The 24,291-nt window shown below is 51.4% G+C and overlaps 1 protein-coding gene and 1 long non-coding RNA gene across 3 annotated transcripts in view; one reads left to right on the plus strand and one right to left on the minus strand.

The window, feature by feature from the left end:
• Positions 1 to 13,459: 13,459 nt before the first annotated feature.
• Positions 13,460 to 16,571, minus strand: LOC111090679. Its single transcript, XR_005353734.1, has 3 exons — positions 16,332 to 16,571; positions 14,309 to 14,533; positions 13,460 to 13,634 (listed from the first exon to the last, which is right to left on the minus strand). It is a non-coding gene; the product is annotated as an uncharacterized LOC111090679 (long non-coding RNA).
• SYNJ2 (synaptojanin 2) overlaps positions 15,797 to 24,291 on the plus strand; it is a 98,501-nt gene continuing 90,006 nt past the window's right edge. For both annotated transcript variants that reach the window (XM_038526431.1, XM_038526432.1), the window contains exon 1: positions 15,797 to 15,932. In XM_038526431.1, coding sequence (XP_038382359.1) covers positions 15,806 to 15,932 — 127 coding nt within the window. In that variant the 5' untranslated portion in view covers positions 15,797 to 15,805. The remainder of the gene's footprint in view (positions 15,933 to 24,291) is intronic.

Consider the following 24,291-nt stretch of genomic DNA (forward strand, 5'->3'; position numbering starts at 1 on the left):
TCCCCATCTCCGGAAAACCAGGCCCCCCCGACGTGCGTTGCTGTGGCCAAAGAGCCACGTGTGCACTTGCAGGTGGAAGCACGGGTTTGCTGGTTGGTGTCCCCCCGGCTCTTCCCTGCGGCCCACGGGGACGAACGGAGGAGGTGCTGGCATCAAGGAGCTGAAGGGTGCAAGCGGCTGGGAACACGGAGCCAACACACGGAGGGGAGGCGGCTTGGGGAGCTGCTGCCCACCCCCCCGCACCCCCCCGCGAATTTTCATGAGCGAGAAATAACCCCTGCCACGTGGAGCCCCTGAGATTGGAGTTGTGTCCTGTGTAGCACGAGCCAAGCCGCGTCCCCCCGGCCAATGCAGTCGCTCCTTACCAAGCAGGAGTGGGGGGTCGCCCTCCCCGGAACAGGGGTCTAGAGATGTGATGGCTTTAAGGAAGCAGGCATGTTTGAAAATGTACCGTTTGGAAAACTCTCAACCTACCTAAAGATAAAGAGTGGGAAGAAGCAAAACAGAACAAAAACTTACAAAAGCAAAGAAGTCACTTCTGTGAGATTGAGTTCCTTCTGCTGAAGTGTTCAGATGACTCCAGACAGACGGATCCATCGTCGTTCAGAGGGGCTTGTTCTCCTCTCGCCACTCATCTAAACAGAAAGGAAACCGGATTCCTACAAACCGTAGGCATATACCTCCACCCGCAGAAGTGTTGCTCCCCCGTCCCCCTCCTCGGGGAATTAAAGTTTTTCTGGACGAGCACTCCGCTCTTGATCCTCTTCTTTGGGTAATATTAACTGCATTTTCTAGTGCCTTGGAAATTTCTTTGTAGTTAAGATTTACTTCCCCTCCACCTTTTTAGAGATACTTGTGTTAGCAGCTTTTCCTAACTTGCTTCTAGAATAGGACTTTTTGGCCTTGTGGTCCATGTAATACTGGGGGTTGGATCAATGAACTATAGCCGGGGCACAGGGGTGCAAGGACACCCGGTTCCGGGGCCCCCAGACAGACCAGGTTCAGCCACTCGCCGCAGACGAACCCCAAAGGCAGAGAAACAAGTGGGGGTGGAACCAGAGAGGGATTTGTTTCAGGGAGCCCAATGCTGGGAAGACAGCAGACCTGCATCTCAAAGACAGTCTCCAAAGTGCTGAAGGTACGTCCAGGTTCATATAAAGAAAATGTGGAGCGAAGGTGCGCAGGCATGAGCAGGTGGGCCATGGGGGTCAAGTCCATTCTCGTTGTGGAGCCAATCGTGGGGGGTCCTGCTGGCTCGGGGTGGCCTCGTTGCTTGAGTTTCGGTTCCCACCAGGGGAGGCTTTGCCCACAGACAGGGTCTTCTGCTTTAGCTGAGAGACCAGCTGGAAAGAAGAACCCAACTAGAAAGTTTGAGGTCAAAAGGGAGGCAGCCAAGATCCTCTTTCAGAATCACATGTGACTGTAGGGATATTATCCATGCACATGTTTTCCATTTTTCTGGGGAAAGAGGCTTGTACTTTTCATCATCTCCTTAAAGGTACGGGGTGACTCAGTGAAGGAGTCAGAGCTACTGCTTTAAAGACAAAGTCGATTTCCTCATCTATCCAGACCGGCTCACAAGTCATGTGCCACGTCCTGGTCTCAGGCCTGCGACTGCTTCCAAGGTTCTCTTACCCTTTCCTTATGACCCAGGGACTGAAGGGATGCCACGAAGAGGGACGGAGGGATCATCTCACACGTGGACGGGAGGGCGTTGCCACGTGGCCCTCGAAGCTTCCAGCCGGTTCCCCCATCACCTGTCTGACCCAGAATTTGAGTCAGTGCGGCTGGTGTGGCTGGTGCAGCTGGCATGGAAAGCACCAGGGGCCCCTGACCCTCAGAACCTCTGTGGTCAGTGGTCAAAGATCTGCTGTCACCCTGCGGCCCGGGGAGGGGAGCAAGAAGTAGCTGAGCCTCGAGGAGAAAGGAGAGGGTCCTTCTGCTGTAGGAACGTACGTCCTTTCAGAGTCCACTGCCCTGTGTGGCTGCCAGCAGGGTGTGAGGCTTTCAGAGGAAGGGCTTTGGGAAGGAGGGAGAAGGTGGTGGCAGAGGGCAGGAAAGAGAATGGAAAAAAACCAAAAGCCAACCCCCTGCCCCCTGGCTTGTAGGATCAGCCCCGGTGTCGAGCAGGGGGTAGGGGTGGGGGTGAAAGGCAGGAAGCAAGTGGAGCTTGGAAACAGCTCTGAGCCTGCAGACATTGCTGGTCTGGAGGCTTGGGGGGAGCCAGAGGGGGAGCCGCCACTGATCTCTAACATAAATGTGCTTCGAAGCACAAACTCTGGGGGCATGTTTATAGCTCTTGGGACACACGGGGGGCTCAATCGGTTGAGCATCTGACTCTTGGTTTTGGCTCAGGTCATGATCTCAGGGTCGTGGGATCAAGGCCTGCATCGGGCTCTGCGCTCAGCCAGGGGTCTGCTTGAGGATTCTCTCTCCTTCTGCCCCTCCTACTCGTGCTCTCTCTAAAATAAATAAATAAATAAATATTTAAAAAAAGAAAAAGAAAAAGCCATGTCTTTATTGAGAAGCAAACAGAATACCTCTTCTAAAAAGGAATCCTTTAGGAAACTCTAGAAATAAGGACCTTAGAGGGATAGGAGCCAAGTGACCTGGGGTCACAGCTCCCTTTTACTTTCTCTTGCTCACTGAACTAACAGATCCTTTCTTAGTTCTTATTTTGGTTACATCTTTCATGGATTCACATTGAGTTTTGTGGTTAAAACAGTCATGTGGCTTGATCTGAGAAAGGCTGTCGTGTTTATTCAGTTGCGGTCAGCCTTGTCGTCCATGCTCCCTGTAGAAACATGTCTGTGGGTACGGGGACAAGGTGGCCTTCCTGCTTCTAGAGCTATGCTGAAAATACCAGTGATCGGGGCCTTACTCAGCAAATGAGGACAAACACTCCAGCCTGCTGAATTCATCAGCTGCACAGTAGAAAAATAAGTTCTCTCAAAGAGAAAATATGAAATCAGAGGCAGTATACCTAACAGAAAAAAAAAAAAAACAACAACAACACAGGGTGAGAAATCCAGAGAGCCAGTGTCTAATAGCAAGTTCTATCAGAGCTTCAGTGTCTTGTAGCAAATCAGAAATCATTCCTGTCCTTTCCACTGCATAATTGCCTTAGGAGAAAAGAAATGACATATGGAAAAAATTAAAATAACATAACTGTTCCTAAGGCAGCATTAAGCCTTATGCCAAAATAACAACAAGACTGATCATCAGATGCTAGCTGTTCTCGAGACTTGAGACACTACTGGCCAGCCAAACCCAAACCCATTCATTCCCATTTCCTTTTTTCTCTTGTCCATCTCAACCAAACGGACAGGAAAAGTCCCCATTGCAGCATATGCCATGTGACACAGTTCTGGCCAATGAAACTTAAGTGGAAATTTGTTGGTGGGTTCTGGAGAAAGGCGTTTGCCTTTTTCTTATAAAAGAGAAAGAGCTGATTTGGATTCCTCTTTTTGTTCTACCTTGAATATCCATGTGATGGCTAGAGCCGAAGCAGCCATTTCATGATCATGAGGACAACAGGCCAAAATCCTAATGATAAAGATAGGTTGGGTCTGAGGACCCAGAGAGGGCTCACCAGAACCAGCAAAGAGGGTCCTTGGCTTTGTGCAGGATAGGAATCAAATACCAGCTAAAAAAGTAAAAGCGGAGTTTATTGAATAGCATAAGTGACAGGTAGAGAATAGCAGGTGGGGTGTCTGGGAGACTTGGAAAGGATAGGAAAATGAGTTCCTGTCATTTGGGGGCTATGGGTTTATATTGGAAAAGGGGTCTAGGATACATATTTCTTCAGGAATCCAGGATAGGGTCTGATTAAAGGTGAGTGACTAAATAATAGGGTGTTATTTTATAAATCACTGAAGGTAGGGGGTGTTGATGCCAGTGTAGGCTGAGGTTTGTTCAAAATTAATGTTCTAGAACATGTTTGGGATCCGGCTTTTCTTAGATGTGATTGGTGTTGGGAGCCTAGGACAAAAACTCGGAGAATGATTAATTCTCTTGCTTCCCCGTTAGAGTGGGAACATAGCTTCTCTGGTTTTTCATCAGAAATAAAGAACATGAGTAGTCTATAGGGACTTGCAGGGAAACAGTAGAGATGGGGTCTTCCTAACATGGAGTCGCTTCAGCTTCTCTACCTCACTAAGAATTATGGTATAGAAAGAGCTGAGAGCTGCTGGCCTGGCTCTAGATGACGTCCCTTGAGAGTCCTGGCTCATTTAAGACTTTTTTTTTTCTTTTTTTTTTTTTTTTTCATTTAAGACTTTTAGAGTTGAGTTTTCTGTTGCTTCCGCCAAAACCTTCCAAAGTACCCCTGACACACCGGCTGCATATGTTATTACTGGAAGATTTAACGAATTGCAAAAGGGAATGACCATGAAATGATCCAAAATTTCCTATACTTTTCAAAACTAACTGTATGATGAAGCAAAATTTAAGAGCAAATGTTTTAAGAATTTATATTTTGAGGGGCGCCTGTGTGGCTCAGTTGGGTAAGTGTCTGACTCTTGGTTTTGGCTCAAATCATGATCTCAGGGTCCTGGAACCCAGCCCCTAGTCAGGCTTCCCACTCGGCAGGGAGTCTGCTTCTCCCTCTCCTTCTGCCCCTCCTCCTCCTCGTGCCCTCTCTCTCTCTCTCTCTCTCTAATAAATAAATCTCAAAAAAAGAATTTATATTTCCATAATTTTAAACATATAGAAAAATAGCATAGTTGTAGATGCATATTCTATTTATACAATTTATATTTTCTTTTAAATCTACCTTTTATTTTTAATTCCATAACAAATTTATATTTTGAAATTTTTTCAAACAGGCAGAAAAATACAAACATAAAGAAAGTGTTTCCTTTCTCACACACCCACAGGAGGGGTCATTACCCAGCCTCCACCTGCATTCCTCCAGAGATGGGGAGCTTACTTCAACACAAGGTAGACTTTTCTCTCTCTCTCTTTTTTTTTTTTTTTTTTTACCCCTGATGGCTAGAAAAATCTTTTGAACATTGAACTAAAACTTATCCCCTGTAACCTTTTTCCCTGCTCTCTGGAGTGATGATGTACAGGCCTTGTTATAAAACAACTCAGGGCACTTTTTTCTATCTATGGATCCTGGAACCCACTCAGAAAGGAGGTATTTCAGAGGAAGGTCAAGGATAGAGTGGAAACTAGGCCTGCTCATCCGCTGAGGTGGGAGCACAGTCCAGAGGCCTGGGCTTCCACTTGAGCCAGAACGTGGGGAGGTGGTGTTCAAGTGCCCTCCTCCCTTCCTCCTACTCTCCCCCACACCCCCCAGCTGTAATCGGCTCTCGGGCCGGTACAGATGCAGTGCAGGAGAAAGACCTTTGCTGTCAGAGCTACTTGAGCTGACAATGACTGGATGGCTAGAATCTGGTCCAGACAGTCATCCCGCCAACTGGGCGTGAACTTGGAAGCGAATGGTGCACAAGCCAACCCTAGCCATCCTTGGCATCCGAAAGGCCCTACACCCCAGCCTGGGACAGGTGCGCTTTGGGTTGTTTTCCCAGCTGTGATGCTGGATTCAGGCCCGCAGCCCAACTGGCAGCTGGTATGCCTGTGTGTGAAGCTTGGTCTTGGCCACAGAACTGAAGAAAGTTGCCCTGGTCCTCAGAACCCACAGGTGCCCACACAAGCAGGCTCTGTTTCACCCCATCTAAAGAGCAGCAGGTACTGTGGACTTTCAGTAGGAGACCTGGAGGGAAGGAGGACACCCAGGACCTGGGGACAGAGAGGGCAGGCGCAGCACAAATAGATGTGAGAGCCTCTGAATCACTGGGGTACCTGGGGCTTTTAAAAGGCGGTGCTGAGCTCACCGCCTGCCAGGCTCACTCGACTGGGGGAGGGTTGTTTTTTTTTTTAAGTTATATTTTATTGGAGTTCAAATTGCCAACATATAGCATAACACCCAGTGCTCATCCCATCAAGTGCTCCCCTCAGTGCCCGTCACCCAGTCACCCCCACCCCCCGCCCATCTCCCCTTCCACCACCCCTCGTTCGTTTCCCAGAGTTAGGAGTCTCTCATGTTCTGTCTCTCTTTCTAATATTTCACACTAATTTTTTCTCCTTTCCCCTTTATTCCCTTTCACTATTTTTTATATTCCCCAAATGAATGAGACCATATAATGTTTGTCCTTCTCCGATTGACTTACTTCACTCAGCATAATACCCTCCAGTTCCATCCACGTCAAAGCAAATGGTGGGTATTTGTCGTTTCTAATGGCTGAGGAATATTCCACTGTATACATAAACCACATCTTCTTTATCCATTCATCTTTCGATGGACACCGAGGCTCCTTCCACAGTTTGGCTATTGTGGACATTGCTGCTAGAAACATCGGGGTGCAGGTGTCCCGGTGTTTCACTGGCTGGGGGAGGTTTAACGGTGTCGGCTGGCTCTGCTGCAGTCCTCCAAGGCCCCACAGTCTGGAGGTCCTGCCGTGTAGGGTGCACTAGGAGAAAAGCAAAGAAAGCCTGTACCCAGTTACCACGACCTCAGGTCGTGAGCACGGTCCTGGGCATGCAGGTGTGTGTCGATAGATAGATACCGTGTCTCCCATTCCTTTTTCACAGAAATAATGATGAACTTCCAGCCACCCCCCTATTCAGCCTGCCTGACACCCAGGCCACAGTGTAAAGGCCAGTGGAGCCAGGCCAGCTCTCCCAGGGAGCTGAGCCACCAGCCTCAGGTCCCATCAGGCTCTTCCTCACCCCAGCAGGGTGGGGGTGGAGGTGGCAGCCAGGAGGCCCCATGCACAGGGGTCTCTGCCCTGAGCCACAGCAGGGAGGCAGACAGGAATTCAGCTAGTGAGTGCCAGCTCAGTCTGAGGGGCAGCCCAGTTCTGGGCTGCAGGCTGCCTCCGGCAGCGAATACAGAACCACGCTCCTACTGCTCCGATCACTGTAACTGCTCGACAGGTTTCTCCCAAGTTATCAGTACCTTGTGCAACAGTATTTCGATTCTGGGCCCTGGGCATGCATCCTCTGAGCTGCCAGCTGCCCCGTGTCTACTCGAGAGGCTCAACGTCCCAGCCAGCTCCTAGCAGGTGTTCCTGCATCCTTCGTTCCTTCACTCAGTGAGGACCTGGAACACCAGGCGTCGGGTGCCCACCAGTAACAGTACAGACGCGGCCCCAGCTCGGCGGGGCCAGCGGGACAGTGGGAAAGCACAGGGAGACAGTGTGGTCAGAGCCCTCTGAGGGGTCACCAAGAAGCTGGCCAAGGAGGGAACTACCTGAGCATCAATCAGGATAAAACCACAATGGACAGAGCGATGAAAGTGGAAAAACAAACTAATTGGTCACCACGGGAGGATGTTAATGGACCAAATCACGGTCATTATTTTGAACACTAGCAAGTAAAGGAAAAGAATGCTATCTGCCTGTTTTGTTTCTGTGCCCACTGGGTAACATAGAGTGGATGGAAAATTTCCATTTATAGAAGAATTTTGGCACCAATGAAGAAGGAATGAGAGAAGAGGATATAAGGCTGGCCAGGATTACAGCGTTGATGGTCAGTGGTTGTTGCATCAGGGAGGAGCAACCAGACACAGGCTTCCTGACGGGAAGCACACACCACACCCACGGGACAAAATCTGCTGAGCATCTCTATCTACCACGGGCTACAGATGATACAAAGGGCAAAGCAACCTGCTGAATGATGCCACAGGCACCACACTCAGCAGAGTCCAGTCTGTGGAGGACTACTGGGCATGCATCCCGGTTTTTTCAACAAATAAAATTGCAATGGGGGAGAAAAGAAATTGAAGGGAAATATATATATAATTAATATATATAATTATCTATTTTTTTAGAGAGGGAAAGAGAAAAAAGGCAGAGGCAAAGGAAGAGGGAGAGAAATCTTCAAGCAGACTCCCCGCTGAGCATGGACCTCAATGTGGGGCTTGATCCCATGACTCTGAGATCATGACCTGAGCTGAAACCAAGAGTCAGACGTTCAAATGACAGCCACCCAGGCGCCCCAGAAGGAAACCTATATTAAAGGAGGTTTTAGGGGCACATCAGTCACATCATGTAGACATTATTTGTGTGATTCACACAAACTGTGTGAAGCAACTGATGACATTTATGAGACAATTTGGAAAAATGTATACTAACTGTATATCTAATAATATGATAATGTTAAATGATAATTGTTTGGAAAAAGGACACCGGTCTGCAAGGTCATGCAATTCTCCAGCAATGTGAAGGATTCAGATTTAAGGGAGGGAAGGGCTACTACACAAGCTCCTGGCAGGTTGAGTCTGCGTGAATAAATGAATGAGCTCATTCATGAGTTGAGAATATTGGGGTTTTGTCTTAAATGTTCACTGTGTTGTTAATATCTAATGGAATATTGTATATAAGAAAGTACCTTGAAAAACTTTGACGTTTTATTCAAGAGTTGGGCTAGGGACACCTGGATGGCTTAGTCAGTTAAGTGTCCGACTCTTGATTTGAATTCAGGACATGATCTCAGGGTTGTGAGATCGAGCCCCGTGTTAGGGGCTAGGTATGGAGCCTGCTCAAGATTCTCCCTCTCCTTCTCCAAAAAAAAAAAAAAAAAGGTTAGAGCTAGAAGTCTTTGAAAGTCAGCCAGTCATGCACATGGAGACTCAACAAATACATTATTTGCTGCTGGGTTGGCTTGCTTTGCCAGTATACTTATGGTGATCATAGATTTCTAAACCCCAGAAAGGGGCATGTGGTCTGGCACCAGGATATTTTCCAATTTGTGAATGTATTTAGATGAAAACTCTTACTCAGGTCTAACATTTAAGTCACAATTAGTTGTAGATTTATGAATCCCTTTTAAGGAAAGCACAAAGGTACATGAAACTCAAGGGAACCCAGGAAACTGTATGTATCATCCCCTTAATTATGCTCCACGCGAGTCAGAGCCTCATCAGAGAAGTGTGTCTGGCATGCTCACCAGGCTTCCCGAAGTGGGGACACTGGAAGACGGCCCAAGAAAGCAAAGAGTGTGGTGGGAGTGATGGAGACCAGGAGGCACGAGGAGCCGTCACAGAGCCTGGGGTGTTTCGCCAGGGAAGCTAAGGGTGTTCAGAGTCACTGCTTCCAAGTTTACTTTGTGCTTTTAGTCAGCAGAGGTCAACGACTGGATCCTCAGGCCAACAGAGGTGAAGCAAGAAGAAACGAGCTGTAAAGAAGTACCACGGTATGCCCACCACCTTCTGCAACTGCTCCCACCGGGGCGGCCGTGACCTGCACCCGGCTGGACCCCAAGGACCAGTCTTCATCTTCCTGGACCCGCTGCAGCCTTTGCCATCTGCTCCTTGAGACGCTTCCTTCCCCGGGACCCCAAGGCCCTGTAACTGCTGGGTGTCCTCCTATCTCACGGGCCTCCGCTTACTCAGAGCCACAGGTCAACACGCCCTGGGTGCAGGCCAGCACCCCGCCCTTGGCCAACTCGTCCAGGCCCCAGGCTTTCAACGCCACTGGGATGCTGGTAGCCTGCGTGTTTATGTCTCCGCCCAGACCTCGCCCATGGACTACAGGCTTGCGTAACCACCGCCTACACGATACTTCCACCTGGATTTGTAACACGCACCCCAAACTCACATGACTCAGCCACCTGCTCCTCCCTCAGCTGCCTCCATCTGATGGCAATGCCATCCTGCCAGTAGCTCTGGCCAAAAGTCTGGGATTGTCCAAACTCCTTTTTCTCATATTCTGATCTGCTCTAACAGCAAAACCCATTGGCTCACCCTTCAAAAGCCTACACAGAACGGGACAGTTTCTCTTGATCGCCCCCATCGTCCTTGTGGCACCAAGAGCTATGGCCTCCCTCTGGGCTCCCTGCTGTCCCTCCCTCTGCCCTGCACTCAGGTTTCAGCTCAGTAGTTGAGACGGTCTGCTGAAGACAGCATCTGAGCGTGTATGTCACTGCTCTGCTCCCAACTCTCAGAGCAAAAGCCAGTGTCACCGTGGCCCAGGGCCACTCCACTTCCTTCTGTCTAGGTGCTCCCTCCTCGGGGATTTGCACTGGCTGTGCCTGATACCAGGAATGCCCTTCCCTGAGACCCAAGGGGCTCACTGCCTCAATTACTTCATTTCCTAACTCTGATGTCACTTCTCAGTGAGGCCCTCCCTCGTTTCAAACTGTCCCCCCACCGCCCCAGCACTCTCCCGTCCTCCACAGCACTGTCCCCTCCTAGCTAGTTATGCATTTTGTTTGCTGGATGTCCCCTCTGTGGCAGGGGCTTTTCTCTGTTTGGTGTGTGGTTTTTTTTCCCCAGCATCTAGAACAATCCTGGGTCCACAGTAGGATCAGAAAATATTTGTTCACTGGAGGCCTGAGCCAGGTAAGAACCACTGTGATGAACAACCACAGAAGTTGTGAATCCTCCGCCCTCCCTACGAGGATTCATTTATTCACCGGACTGGCTCCTCTGGATCTCACTATGAATCAGGCACGGTTCTAGGCCTGGGGATGTGCCAGGAACAAATCAGGCGAAACAGAAGCATCCCTGCTCAGGGAGCTTATAACAACATCGGGGGAGGAGGGTGACAGGCAGGATAAATCAGGGAAGAAATAAACGATTTCTTATGTTCGAGACTGATGTGTGCTAAGGAGAAATTGCGTGCAGGGAAGAAGATATAAGACAGAGAGCGCATTCGTCCACTCAGCCACCCGACCAAAGTCCCACAGACTTCAAGCTTAAACAGCAGAAGCTTATTTCTCACAGTTCCTGAGGCTGGAAGTCAGAGATCACGGGGTTGGCAAGTTTGGGTCTCCGAAGGCCTTTTTCCATGGGTCTGCAGACGCCATCGTCTCCCCGTGGCTTCACATGCTCTGCCCTGTGTGTGTGTCTGTGTCCCGATGGCCTCTTCTTATGGGGACACGGGCAGATTGGACTTGGGCCCACCCACCCACGTGGCCTCATGTTAGCCTCGTCACCTCTTTAAAGGCCCTGTCTCTAACACAGGGACATGCCGAATATGAATTTGGGGTGACACAATTCAGCCCACAGCAGGGGGTTAGCTGGGTGGAGGAAATTTAGGTAGGAGGCTCCAGAAGGCCCCAGTAAGAGGACAATTAGTTAGCAGATCTGAAAGAGGGAGAGAACCAGCCACGGGGATACGCAGGGGTGCGGCATTCCAAGGGCGAAGACCTGAGCGGGGGCGCCTGGCGCCTATGAGGAGGAGCGGGGAGAGCCAGGTTATGTGTGTTGGCTGAACAAAACAGAGCCCGAGCAGGTGGCCCGGGAGGGATCACAGTGTCCCGGGTCCTGGGCCAACAGGCGCTTGTGGGAGCGTGGCCGCTGCTGGGGGCCAGGCTCACGCTTGTGGGCCAGGAGGGGCAGGGGTGAGGCGGCAGAGGGGGCAGCTCCCCGGGCTGGGGTGGCATGCCTGGCCCAAGGTGGCACCGCCTCGGGGACAGAGCCTGGGACACGGCCTACCCTCTCTGGAGGTCCCGAGGGCCCAGTGGGGCCTGTGGGGCAGCTCAGCTTCATTCTCCCTTCCTTGGCCCAGGCCTCAGAGCCCCCAGGACGCCTCCGGCTCGCAGATTCCCAGCTCAGAGGCCGTGTCACGGAGAACCAGGCCTGAATTGATGGGGAGGCCGACAGTGGTCAGACCCTGGCCATATTTCTAAGACATTGCTGACAGAGACGCCTTCTCCTCCTTGGGCAAAGAACTACGCCACAGCAAGTGTTCTAGGCCTTTCCCACTTTCCTCAGTTCCCGTTCCCACTCCTTTTTTCTGCTTATTGGGGGGTTCAGCCTGGGCCAGGCCTCCTACCCTCCTTCTTGACCCACCCTCACGCCATCCTATCTCCCCCTCCAAAGTGCCCACCCTGCCACCTGTGCTGGGGGCCTTCCTTCTCCTCTCTAGAGGGGACACACCCTTTCTACCAGGGTCTTTACCTGCCCGCCCCCCGTCTTTGCTGCCCACCCCCCTGACATGTGCTTATCTTAGAAAGCCTCTACTGTCCCCTCTGCCTGCATCACATCTGTGTTTCCCGCAGCTGGGCTTCTAGAACTAGCAGACTATCCTCACTGCCTGCATTTCTTCCTTAATTATTTCCAAGCCGACTTTTTGCCCCACCCCCTAACAAAACTAACCACTCAAAGGTCACCAAACCCAGTTTTCTACTGAGTCCTCATTCTTGAATTTTTTTTTTTAATTTTAAGTAGGCTCCTAGTGGGGCTTGTCTAATGGGTCTAGTGGGGCTTGAACTAATGGGGCTTGTCTAGTGGGGCTTGAACTAATGACCTCGAGATCAAGAGTTAGATGCTCAGGGCGCCTGGGAGGCTCAGTCCATTAAGTGTCTGCCTTGGGCTCAGGTCATGACCTCGGGGTTCTGGGATCACCCTATGTTGGGCTCCCTACTCAGCAGGGCATCTGCTTCTCTCCCTCTGATACCTCCCCGCACCCTGTTCTTGCACACTTGCACTCTCTCCCAAATAAATAAATAAATTTTTTTTAAAAAACTCAGATGCTAAACCAAATGAGCCACCCAAATGCTCCTGAATTCCCATTCATACAGACCCTTCTGGGTTTTTTTTTTTTTTTTTTTTTCAAACCACTGATTACTCCCTGCTTCCCAGGGCTTCTCTAATCTCTCAGGCTACTTCTTTCTGGTCTTTTCTCCTGCCCCTGCCAGGCTCAGACACCCTGTCTCCACTCGGCTACAGACACAGCCTCCTCACAGCCTCCACTGTTCATTTCTGGAATTTTCCATCGGGCAACCCTCCTGGTCATAAACTCAGCTCAACCCCAACTACACCCCCCAGCCTGCTCCCCTAGTTCTCCTATCTCTCAGTGGTGCCCCTCTGTCCCCTCCTCTAACCACTGGGCTCTTTTCTGACTCCTTTTCACTTCTCATGCAATCAGGCACGAGACTCAGCCTTTCATGTCTTTCAAAGCTCTCCCCGCCCCCTGCTTTGATAGCCGGCTGGGCTCCAGGCTCCCCAGGTCCTGCCTGCCTCCCGGCAGCACAGCCTGGATGAATTTCCTACGGTGGACTACTCCACTCCGGAGGCTGTCGGAGGTGGCTTTTCATCCCTTGCTCACCTCCTCCCCTTCCAATCATGGGCCTTCCAGGTGCGCTAGATCTCAGGAGCAGAGTATGCCTAGACTCTCCCCACTCAGATGGGTCCTCTTGTCTTCCCAGGTTAGGTAGCAGAGCAGAGCTTTTCTCCTGAATGTCTCAAGCTCTGTTATGTCTTCCGTCTGCAAGATGTAGCAGTGCCCAGGTGACCCGTGGCTCATCAAGGCAGTGTGCATGGAAGGCTGCACTTCATCCACCACCCATGTTGAATGTTCTCTCTAAACCAGAGAGCAGTGACCTGAAAACCCAGCGGCTCTTGGCTCCTTCAGCCACTTGTCAGAGATAGGGGAGCAGCTACTTTAGTTCACTGAGTCTGAAATACACACCATACCGTTGCTGAAATCAGGGCATAGCCAACACAGTTTAGCGGGCAGCATTTTTTTCTTTCTCAGTGGTACATAAAATAGTGGTTCATCTTCCAGTTGATTGCATCTTAGATTCTATAAGCTGTAAAGCTCAACTGCTGGTCTTCACTGCAGGTACATTTCTACAATATGAGCAGCATACCACTATGTGGAGCTTCAAATTATGGGATGCTAGAGAAGGCACAAAGGGGGAGACAGTTAACATTTAAAAAGACTAGATGCTTCCTGAGATCTTATCCCTAATTTGTGAAACAGAGCTAAGAGAAAAGAAATATAAAAACCTGGGCACCTGGGTGGCCCAGTGGTTAAGCCCTTTGGCCCAGGGCATGATCTCGGAGTCATGGGATCAAGTCCCACTTGGCCTCCCTGAAGGGAGCCTGCTTCTCCCTCTGCCTATGTCTCTGCCTCTCTGTGTGTATGTGTCTCTCATGAATAAATAAATAAAATCTTTAAAAAAAAAGAGAGAGAAAGAAATATAAAAACCCTTTTCAAGCAACATATGAGCAAGTGAGAGCTGAAATGTACATCTGTGAATCTGAGTACACATAATAAACGCTATTTCCTGGGACCTCATCATTCCAGGTGGCTTCCTGGAAGAAGTGAGCTTCAAGTTGCAAAGGAAAGGAAAAGTGGGTCAAAGGCTCCGTCGTGTCATGTCATGGGTGCACTGTCCTCATGAGGGTAATATCTCCATTTCACAGAGAAAGAAACTGGACAGCTTGTGAGCGTCATACCTGGGATATCCACCACTTCATAACTGAATTTGTGAGCAGTAGGACAGAAGGCTGAGGAATGATTTGAATCTCTGCCAATTATTTACATTACTTTATTCCCCAAATCATCACCTGGGAGGTTGTCCACAGAGGATTGAATATCTGGTCATTCTTGAATGTCTGCAAGGGCACCACAGAGTCCCGCTTGGCATGGGAGGCTCTGCTCCTTCTGGAATGTGCCCCAGAGACAAACAGCCTGACCCACAGTCTTCTCAACATGGGGTGAGAGGAGCCGGGTTGGTTTGGGAGCCTGATGGAAACGCCCTGATGGAGCTCTCTGGGGCTGTCCATACATACCTGTTGGAGGAGAAGGAAAGGAAGCCTCCAAACCCACCCAAGGAGCTAACCTGGGCAAGCCCTCTCCCTTCTCCCCACCCCTGCAGATGAGACCTGGCATCCGGCTAGAACCTAGTGCCAAGAGGGGCCCTGCCCGGCTTGACCTAGCTGCGAGGTCATCCTGTATGGGCAGCATACTCCTATGCGCGATGCAGGGGTGTGTGCTGGGGCCCATAGGGCTGATTGCAGGGTCTGCCCTGAAGCCAAGGGGACTTGGCCCACAGACTGGGGGGAGGGACTGTCAGGTGGAGGCCGAAAGGCAGCTGCAGGGAGAGGGAGGAGACCCCTGGCTCTGCACCGACCCACACCTCGGCTTCCCTGCCGGTTACTTCCTTCGCTTTCAGCCCTGACCTCTGACTCAGCACCCATCCGGTAAGCGTGAGCGGGTGGGACAGGTACAGCCACCATCTGCCAGGTGAGGAGTCAAGGTCACATAAGGGGCACGCCTAGGGGTCGTGGTCTCAGTTCTCTCCGAGACAACACGCCTTTGACCCCCCCCCCCGCCCCCAGTTCTCCCGAGTGTGGAGCCCAGTAGCCTCCCGTATAGGAAGCTAGTAAAAGGCAACATTTATGGAACACTGCACTCGCCGCCGGGCGCCCGCGGAGCCCCTTCTGCGAGGTCACCCCGCGTCCCCCGCAGGGCAGCTGAGGCTCGCAGCCCGGCAGCCGGCCGGGGGCGGCGCAGCGCGGGAGCTGGAGCGGGGCCGGGCCGGGAGCGCAGGCGGCCGCCCCGCAGCGCCGCGCCCGGGCTGCCCGAGCAAGGCCGCGGCGCCCTGCAGGGGGTCAGGCTCCGCGGGGCGCCCGCCGCCCCCTGCGCCCCGGAACGCGCGGGATCCTCCTCCGCGGCTGCCGCCCTCCGCCGGGGGCACTTGCCCTGGGCGCCCGGGGCCGAGCGGAGGGGAGGGGAGGGGAGGGGAGGGGAGGGGAGGGGAGCCCCGGGGGCGCGGGGGCCGACGCCAGGCCCGCCCGGCCGCTGGGGGGAGCGCGGGGCGCGGAGGCGGCGGCGCACCCTCACCTGCCCGGGCGGCCCGGCGGGGGGCGGGGCGGGGCCTCGGGGCGGGGGCGGGGCCGCGGGGCGGGGGCGGGGCCGCGGGGCGGGGGGCGGGGCCGCGGGGCGGGGCGGGGCGGGGCCTCGCGGCGCCGGGAGCCCGGCGCAAAGTGAAAGTCCCGGCCGGCGCCTGCGGGAGCGCGGGGCGGAGGCGGGACGGAGGCGGGCTGCGCGCCCCGGCGCCCATGGCGCTGAGCAAAGGGCTGCGGCTGCTCGGGCGGCTGGACGGCCCGGGGCCCGGCAGCGTCCTGCTGGAGGCGCGCGGCCGCGGGGAATGCCTGCTCTTCGAGGCCGGCACGGTGGCCACGCTCGGTGAGTGCGACCCGGCGCGGGGCGGGGCGGGGCGGGGCGGGGGCGCCTCCCTTCCCCGCGGAGAGCGGCGCGCGGGGCGGCGGGTTCGGGAGCTGAGGCCGGGCCGCGGGAGCGCCTGTCCCGCCCGCGCCGCCTGCTGTGTGCGTTCACGGCCGCCGGGACGCCTTACGGGGCACCAGGATCCCAGGGGATCGCCTTAGGAGCCGCCCGCCCCGAGCCTGGCGCTCGCTTTCGGTGGCACCTGTTGATGAAGCCGGTGATTGCCCGTTGCTTTGTGTTGGGCAGCTTCTCTCCCGGAGGGGATGGGGTGCACCAGCCCGGGAACAGAGACCCCGAGAGACCTCATGCAAGCATGTACTTGCTGAGAAGCATCAGTCGTGCACTTTGCAGATGTCCTACCTGGTGACTCTACCTCTGCGCTGCCTGTATTTGAAGTTAGATGCCAAGCCAGTCTGTTTCACGTCTGTGCTACAGGAAGTCTTGAGACTGGCCTCGAGCCAGGGACTTGAGCGATGATCTCATTTAACTTTCACGGTTCTGCAGGAGTTCCTCTTGTCCTCATATTATAGATGAGTAAACTGAGGCCTTGAAGAGGCTTTGAAACTGGCTTGCCCCAAGGTGACACATCGCTACCTGAATCCTCTGTGGCTGTTTTTAAAGATGTATTTATTTGAGAGAGACAGAGAGAGGAGGGGCAGAGAGAGGGGGAGAGAGAGAGAATCTCAAGGACACTCCCCGATGAGGGTGAGCCCGGGTAGCGGTGCTTGATCTCACATCCTAAGATCATGACCTGAGCTGAAACCAAGAACCAGGCGCTTAACTGACCATGTGGCTGTTTTTATAATGTCATAAAATGCATGGCTTTCTGGTATCTCCAACCACCCCATCCCTTGTTTTGTGGCTAATTTCATGGGGAAAAGCCGAAGTGAGCAAAATCAAATAGGATTATTAGAACTTTAAATTTGGGGATCCCTGGGTGGCGCAGCGGTTTGGCGCCTGCCTTTGGCCCAGGGCATGATCCTGGAGACCCAGGATCAAGTCCCACGTCAGGCTCCCGGTGCATGGAGCCTGCTTCTCCCTCTGCCTATGTCTCTGCCTCTCTCTCTCTCTCTCTCTGTGACTATCATAAATAAATAAAAATTAAAAAAAATAACTTTAAATTTGAATCCTGGAGGATAGGCTTCCAGCTGGTGTCCAGCTGTACCACCTACTTTGCTAGTCCTAAACAAATAATTCAAGGAAGGTCACTGTCCGTAGGTTCTGGATGACCAATGTACTCATTCCCACAACACTTTATAAATGTTTCTGGTCTCCCCACCCCTCTGCATCTTTATGCATGGATTCTTCAGCTGGGATATACATCTTGGAAGAATCATCTCTTCTATTTCAATTTCCCTAATCATTTCATTCCCACAGAGTTATCAGGCTTGTTTTCCGTTGCTTGGTTACAGAAACAATGTCTCCAATATTGTCAGTACCATAGTGTGCATTCAGTCGTTGATTAAATTATTATCAGATTATTCCAGTTTGTGCTCTGTCCCAAAAAATCCAAGTTTGGTCATTTGCTAAGGTCTTGAAAGAAAACCACAGAGGTTTCCATTCCATTTTAGATGTCTACTTCATACCACATTTATCAGAGCCGAGAGATTCATTCCGTGGTACAAAAATACTACTTCATCAAAAAGATTGAAACGTCCATCACTTGGAGTAGAGGAATGTTAAGGAAGGTTCAGGCACATGTAAGAGTTCCTTGGAAACCACTTGGAGAAGAAGTCTTTATTTTTTTCAGAAGTGAAGACTTTGAAATGATTAATGAAAATAATATAATGCCAACTTTCCATTTGGAAACTAAGTTTGGGCTGTGATGCGTGTATATTACTTTGGTGATTACAGTACACTGGATGCTAACACAGAGGTGGTAATGAAAGGAATTGGCACATTTCAGCTCATGTGCGGCCCACATTTGTCACTTAATGGAGCATTCATTTTTTTCAATAGAACTTGGGCTGAATACTTAGTTTTTTTTTAAGATTTTATTTATTTATTCATGAGAGACACAGAGAGAGAGGCAGAGACATAGGCAGAGAGAGAAGCGGGCTCCCTGCAGAGAGCCGGACGCGGGACTTGATCCCGGGATTCCAGGATCAAGCCCTGGGCCGAAGGCAGGCACTAAACCACTGAGCCATCCAGGGATCCCCTGAATACTTAATTTTTAAAGTCAGTTTTTCTTAAGTTAAGTGAAACTATTTTTAAAAGGCAGCTGTAGCACTTGTTGATATTACTGGTCCAAGGAGGATTATAAAAGCTTCCTGTGACTAGAAGGTTGTCCTTTCAGACTTCTCAAGTATCCAAAACATGCCACAATTTGATAGAATAGTTCTGAACTGAAATTCCCATCTGTGTTTCAGAGGGCTAGCATTTTGGCTTTCCCTTCCTTGACGAGGAAAAGCATACTTTCATATTTTCCCCAGAAGGTTTCAAGGTCAACTTTTGCCTGGGACAGTGCATCTGGGGGAGCTGGCGTTGGAATCCTGACTGTTCACTCTTTCCATGAAGTTCAAGGTTGGGGGCAGCTTCCTCTCACTGGAGCTGTGGTTTCCTGTGATGGGTCACCCTGGGGAGGAGGGAAAGGCCAGGGAGACTTAAGTGGACGGTTTATTACTGTGTGGGTGGTGGTTTCTCCCCAGCCAGTGAGGATAACTCAGTTCTGTCCTGCTGAGCGGTAGATGCACGCTGCTGCTTCTCTGGGGAGCGGCAGGGAGAGCCAGGGGGTCCCGCAGCCCGGTGGAAGCACCGCTGGTCGAGGCCCACTTTACCCCATTAGGACCCATATTTGAAAAGGCCTCTCGCCACGGGGAGATAGGAACTCACAATTGCTTCAGTGTTTTCGGGCAGTGGTCAGAGATAGTCAGGAGCTCGAATGGGGCTGTGAGTTTAGGAAAAGCTGAGGACCCTCTGTTGGCCTGTGGCTGGGCGCCGTCCTTCTGTTCCTTCCACGGTGACCCTGCCGCAGTCTTCCACGTCGGGCCTGCTAGCGGGCAGCTTGCGGAGGGAATACTTCTGAGCTCCTGCCTCTCAAAGAATTAGGTTGAGAGTCTATCTTCCGTGTCCATCAGCGGGAGCAGGAATTTGGAAGCAGAAAACTCAAACGGTTGGCACCAATCACAAAAGTTTGGATTACGTTCTTGCGGTGACCTGATTCACAGTAGGACGCTTCTCGGGTACAGGTGAAACACCGTAGCACGTGGTCCGCAGTCCACAGCTAGGGTGCAGGTGTGCTCTTCTCTGCACATCTGGGCAAAAAGTACTTGTCTTTCCCTGTTGTCTTGTGTAGACGTAGTGTGGACACCCAGTGGAGGCAAGCGTGCTGATTGTCCGGGGATTCCAATTTCGGGACGAGCTGGGATACTCCAAAGTTCAGTGTTCTCCAAACAGCCCCCAGGGAGGGTGGCCCGTGAGTGCCCCCGTGTTTGCACAAGTGTTTTTGAGCGAGAGCAACTCTGCCTGCCCCCACCCCCCACCCCATGCTTGCTGGTGAACAGGGAGCAGGGGCGGTGGGGGTGGGGGTGGGAAGGCCTGGGAGACTTAATTAAGTTAATTAGTGAGTGTCCTTCAATTACATTGAGCTTCTGGGGGGAAAGTTTCTGTGTAAACACCAGCCCTGGGTTTCCCAGCTGCTGTGTTTAGATAGAGGCCACGATATCCTGCTTCATTTGAATTGGTGAAATGGCCACGGAGCCAGGCAAGGCTTCTGCTGAACTATTGCCTTGCTCACTCTCCCTGGCCTTGTGGCCTAGGACTATTTGGTCAGCGCCTTAAAGTTTGACCTGCTTAAGAGCACCCGAGAGAATCAGTGAGTGGCCATGTGCCATGTTATCAGCTCTCCTGGGTGAAGACTGCAGGACAGGTAGGGCCAGGTGAGGGTTCAGGGCGCCTGACTTGGGATACTTGGGCAGCCCCCACATGTTGGCCTCCACAGCTCCTGCCCGGGTCCTTCTTCCTACTTCTAGGTGTGCTCAGCATATTTACAAAAACACAAACTGGGTTAGCGTGTACTTCTACCTGTCATTTGTGTAACTTGCCAGTGGGAATGTGATTTCGTATCTTGCCAGGCTCCCTTTTGGGGCCATGTGGCTCGAAAACTTTTTCCTTAACCTTTGTGAACATTTTCAAAGGTACAAAAGTAAAAGGAAAAATGAATCCTCTGTACCTGTCACTCAGCATTTATTTCTGTCAATATATTTCAATTCTGTGTCACTTGTCCCTGTATTTTTTTGCAAAGAATGAATCTCCTAAAATTTAGTTGGTTCAGTGCAAGCAAGATTTTAATCTACTTGGCCTGGCTTCCTCCCTAATCCCCCCGGACTTGCATTTGTGTGTATGTGTAGAAGTTCAAAGTTTACTTGACGGATTGAGATGGGACCAACAAACAGAGATGGTGGTGTGAATTGATTTTGAGATTCTGGCCAAGATACATTTTTTTTTTTTAAAGATTTACTTACTTATTTTTGAGGAGGGCAGGGGCAGAGGGAGAGAAACAGGCTCCCCCCCTGAGCACGGAGCCTAATCCCACAATCCTGAGATCATGACCTGAGTGGAAACCAAGAGTCGCCACTTAACCAACTGTGCCATGCAGGTGCCCCCTCAGGCCAGGATACATTTTTAAAAACAAAGTGATCACAGGGAAGAGTAAACCATCAGCTGGAAGAGCAGGATGTCTCCGTCTTGGGATGGCAGTGATGGGTTCACAAGGAGACAGTCTGAGCCCTTTGGTGGCACTGCCCCTAGACCATGGCAAAAGTGCAGCTTGCCCTGTGCCCCTCGCTGAAATGAGGAGTCAGGCCAAGGGGCCATGTTCACCCACCATTTGCACTCCCCCTCTGGACCCTGCCCCGGGTACAGAGGACCCTGGAATCTTCCACCCAAGTGATGCCCAGACTGCTTCCATCCTGCTCGTGTCTCTTCCCAGGGTCTGTGACAGACTGCAGTGCCGGTATCCACTCAAGGTCCCAGGGAAGGGGGTGTGGCAGGGTTGCACAGTACGGGTGGATCTGGACACATGACACATTGGCTGGGGTGTCCTCAGGTATGTACATGAGGCCTCTGGCAGAGTGGTATGAAGCCCAGAGGTAGGGGGTGGGGAGGCGGGTGGTGTCATGGTGTCAGTGGAAAGAGAAGGGGTCCAGGCTAAGGGCAGGTGCCCTTGCTGGCCACATTCTGGACCTGATCTTCCAGTTAGCAACAGGGGTGAACTCATTAAGCTAAGAAGGTAGAATGTATTTTGTTAAACAGAACTCTGACAGCTGTTCAGGGCATCTATGTAAGTATGGGTCTCACCTCTGGCGTGTTCCTTGGGGACCAGGTCCCACTTTGTGATTTGTGGCTGCTCAGCATCTGTTGCTAGACTGGGTCAGCCAATCCATCTGAGATGCAGAATATTTGTTGTTGTTGTTGGTTTTTCCCCCACTTGAAGTGTCCTTAATGCCCTAGGAAACTGCCCCAGGCTCAGACTTTGAAATTAGATGTGGGGGGGGGGGTCCCTAAGCATTTTCAGGCAGGGCTGGTGGTGTGCTGGCCAGCCCACCCCAAGGAGAAAATCAGATCCATTTTGTGAAGGTGTCTGCACTTGACCAAGAGCTGTGCTAGCATTTCCAGGCTGCATTTGCAATGGACAATGCTTCTGGTTTCCACACACTGGTGGATGTTGTGCACACACTGGTAGACTCATCCAGGCACTGGTAAGTGTCATCCACACACTGGTAGATTCATCTGGACAGTGGTAGAGGAGGGGCTCTCAGTGAGCAGGCCAGGGTCCACCTTCAGGCCAATACAGAACAGCCCAGTTATGAACACTTTCTAATTGTGTCCAAGGAATGCTGGAAGGAGGCTTTGCATACTTCTATGTACATGTAAGTCATTCTTGAGGACAGTTTACTGAAAACCTTAAGAATATGCATGTCCTTGGGAGCGCCTGGGTGGCTCAGTTGATTGTCAGACTCTGGGTTTCAGCTCAGGTCATGATCTCATGGGTCCTGAGATTGAGTCCTGAGTAGGGCTCTGTGCTCAGCAGGGAATCTGCTTAAGATTCTCTCTCTCTGCCCCTCCCTCCCATGCTTGTGCACACATGCATGCTCTCTCTCTTAAATAAATAAATCTTTTCTTTTTTAAAGAAATATGCGTGTCCTTAATCCAGTATTAAATGGATAGAAATTTATTTCAGGATATATTCATATATCATGATCTCATTTTGCTGTAAGGATGTTCATTGCAAACTGCTTTGAAGTTTTAGCTGACTAAACCTTGGTCCAACTTGGTAATTATAGCTAACATTTATAGGAAAAAATGGCTAACATTTACAGAGCACTTGCCATGAACCAGGCGCTGTTCTCAGTGCTTTCCATGTATGGATTTATTTAATCCTCACACGAAGGCAGGCACTAATTGTGACTCCATTTTACACTTGGAGAAAGCAAGGCACAGATAAGCATAAGACCTTATGTGAGGTTATACCTCTAGTTAGTGGTGGAACCATGATTTGAACAAGGCCCAGAGGCTCTAGAGAACAGTATGTTTAGTAAAATCTCATCCCTAGAAAAAAAGAAAATTCAGGGGCTCCTGGGTGGCTCAGTTGGTTAAGTGTCTGCCCTTTGGCTCAGGTCATGGTCTCGGGGTCCTGGGATCGAACCCCGCATTGGGCTCCCTGCTCAGCGCAGAGTCTGCTTCTGCCTCTCCTTCTGCCCCTCCGCCCTGCTCATGCTCTCTCTCTCTCTCTTTCAAATAAATAAAAAAATGTTTTAAAAAGAAAAAAGTTCAACGTGTGTATGGAAAAGACTCATGGTGTCCTATTATCTCTGTGCTTATTTTGAGCTTCAAAACACGTGTTGTCAGTGAAGATTGGGGTGCTGGTGAGTGTAAGAATCAGTAGAACATCCTTGTGGGGACTAGATTTTCATCTGATGCTGCGTCAACAGGAGCATTCAGGCTCGGGGGAGCACTTGCCCACTTTCTGAGCAGGGAGTGTGCTATCGCAAAGGGACATCGTCAAGAGAAATGTGTGGCCTTGGGTCCTGCGTTCCAGTAGAGCTGCGGCTTACGATGGGTAATAGCCTTCCATGGGGATGTCCCCAGCACCTAGAACAGAGCCTGATTAGGACTCAAGACTCTGAGGAAAGTTTCTTAGCATAGAGGCAGCAATGAGCCACCAGGCTCCCCAAGAACATGCTTCTGAATGTGAGGTATGTAAAATAGATAACATGTTGGACTGGCATCTTCCCAAAGATCTCCTTAGTTAGTTGTGAGTGGGAAGAATGCCCACGTGAGTGAATGTATCCCCCTATTCTAGTAGGTTTGCTCCGTCTGGAGGGCAGCCCAGGGTCGGGGGGGGGGGGGGCAGAGACTGCCAGCTGGGCGGACAGAACTGTGTTTTGCACCCAAGGTGGGCACTGTGCATCTTTCGTGGCCCGGATGCTTAACAAAGGGCCTGTCCAGGAAAGCTGGACACATCTGGCCAGGTCCTGCGGGAGTGGCAGTCTGCACTCACGGCACATCATGCTGGAGCCTTGCCATATGCTTGTGAAGCTTCCTGGCTGGGAAAATGACTCCGGGCGGGAGGATTCACTTTGAGCACATCAGCTAAGGAGGACAGGCAGCTCCTTCTGATGACCCAGTTCTTGGGAGCAGTTCCAAAGTACGAATACAAAAAGTCTGAGTTTAATTTTATGGCAGTTTTTGAGGATCAGGGACTCTCCCGGGGAGCCTCCTGTAATACCATGGGAGCTCCTACTTAATTCTGTTCCTGAATCTTCTGCATTTCTGCCCGCCACCGCCCACCCTCCCCGCCCTGCCTTCTCCAAGGCCAGGCCTAATGGAGCCCAGCCTCCCTGACTTCCTGGGGCCCCTGTCCAGCCTGATCACAGCTGCTGTGCTGTATTCACCCCCTACCCAGGAACAAGCCTCATCCCCTGCCACTTTTGCTCCTTGGCGCAGTCTGCAGCGATACTTGGGGCAAAGCAGGTGATAAGAAATGAAAAGGGACTTTCCTTTGTCCTTTAGAGCAGTGTGAGGTCTCACAACGCAGATCCTGGGCCACCAAAAGCACTCCTAGTTTTGAAATTGATGTGGGATTTGGGGGGTGGGGTGGGGAGAGGGCAGGGTGGTCACAGCAATGCTCAGACCCAGACCCACCCTAAAACTGGATGGTCTAGTCACCCATCAAAATCTAGGGAAATGGCCAGATTTTAGTGAGGCATGATGTACAGTTTCTTCCTTTCTTTTAAGATTTATTCATGAGAGACAGAGAGAGAGAGGCGGAGACACAGAGGGAAAAGCATGCTCCTCGCAGGGAGTCTAATGGGGAACC

Source organism: Canis lupus, chromosome 1 (assembly GCF_011100685.1).
Source record: "Canis lupus familiaris isolate Mischka breed German Shepherd chromosome 1, alternate assembly UU_Cfam_GSD_1.0, whole genome shotgun sequence".
Lineage (NCBI taxonomy): Eukaryota > Metazoa > Chordata > Mammalia > Carnivora > Canidae > Canis > Canis lupus.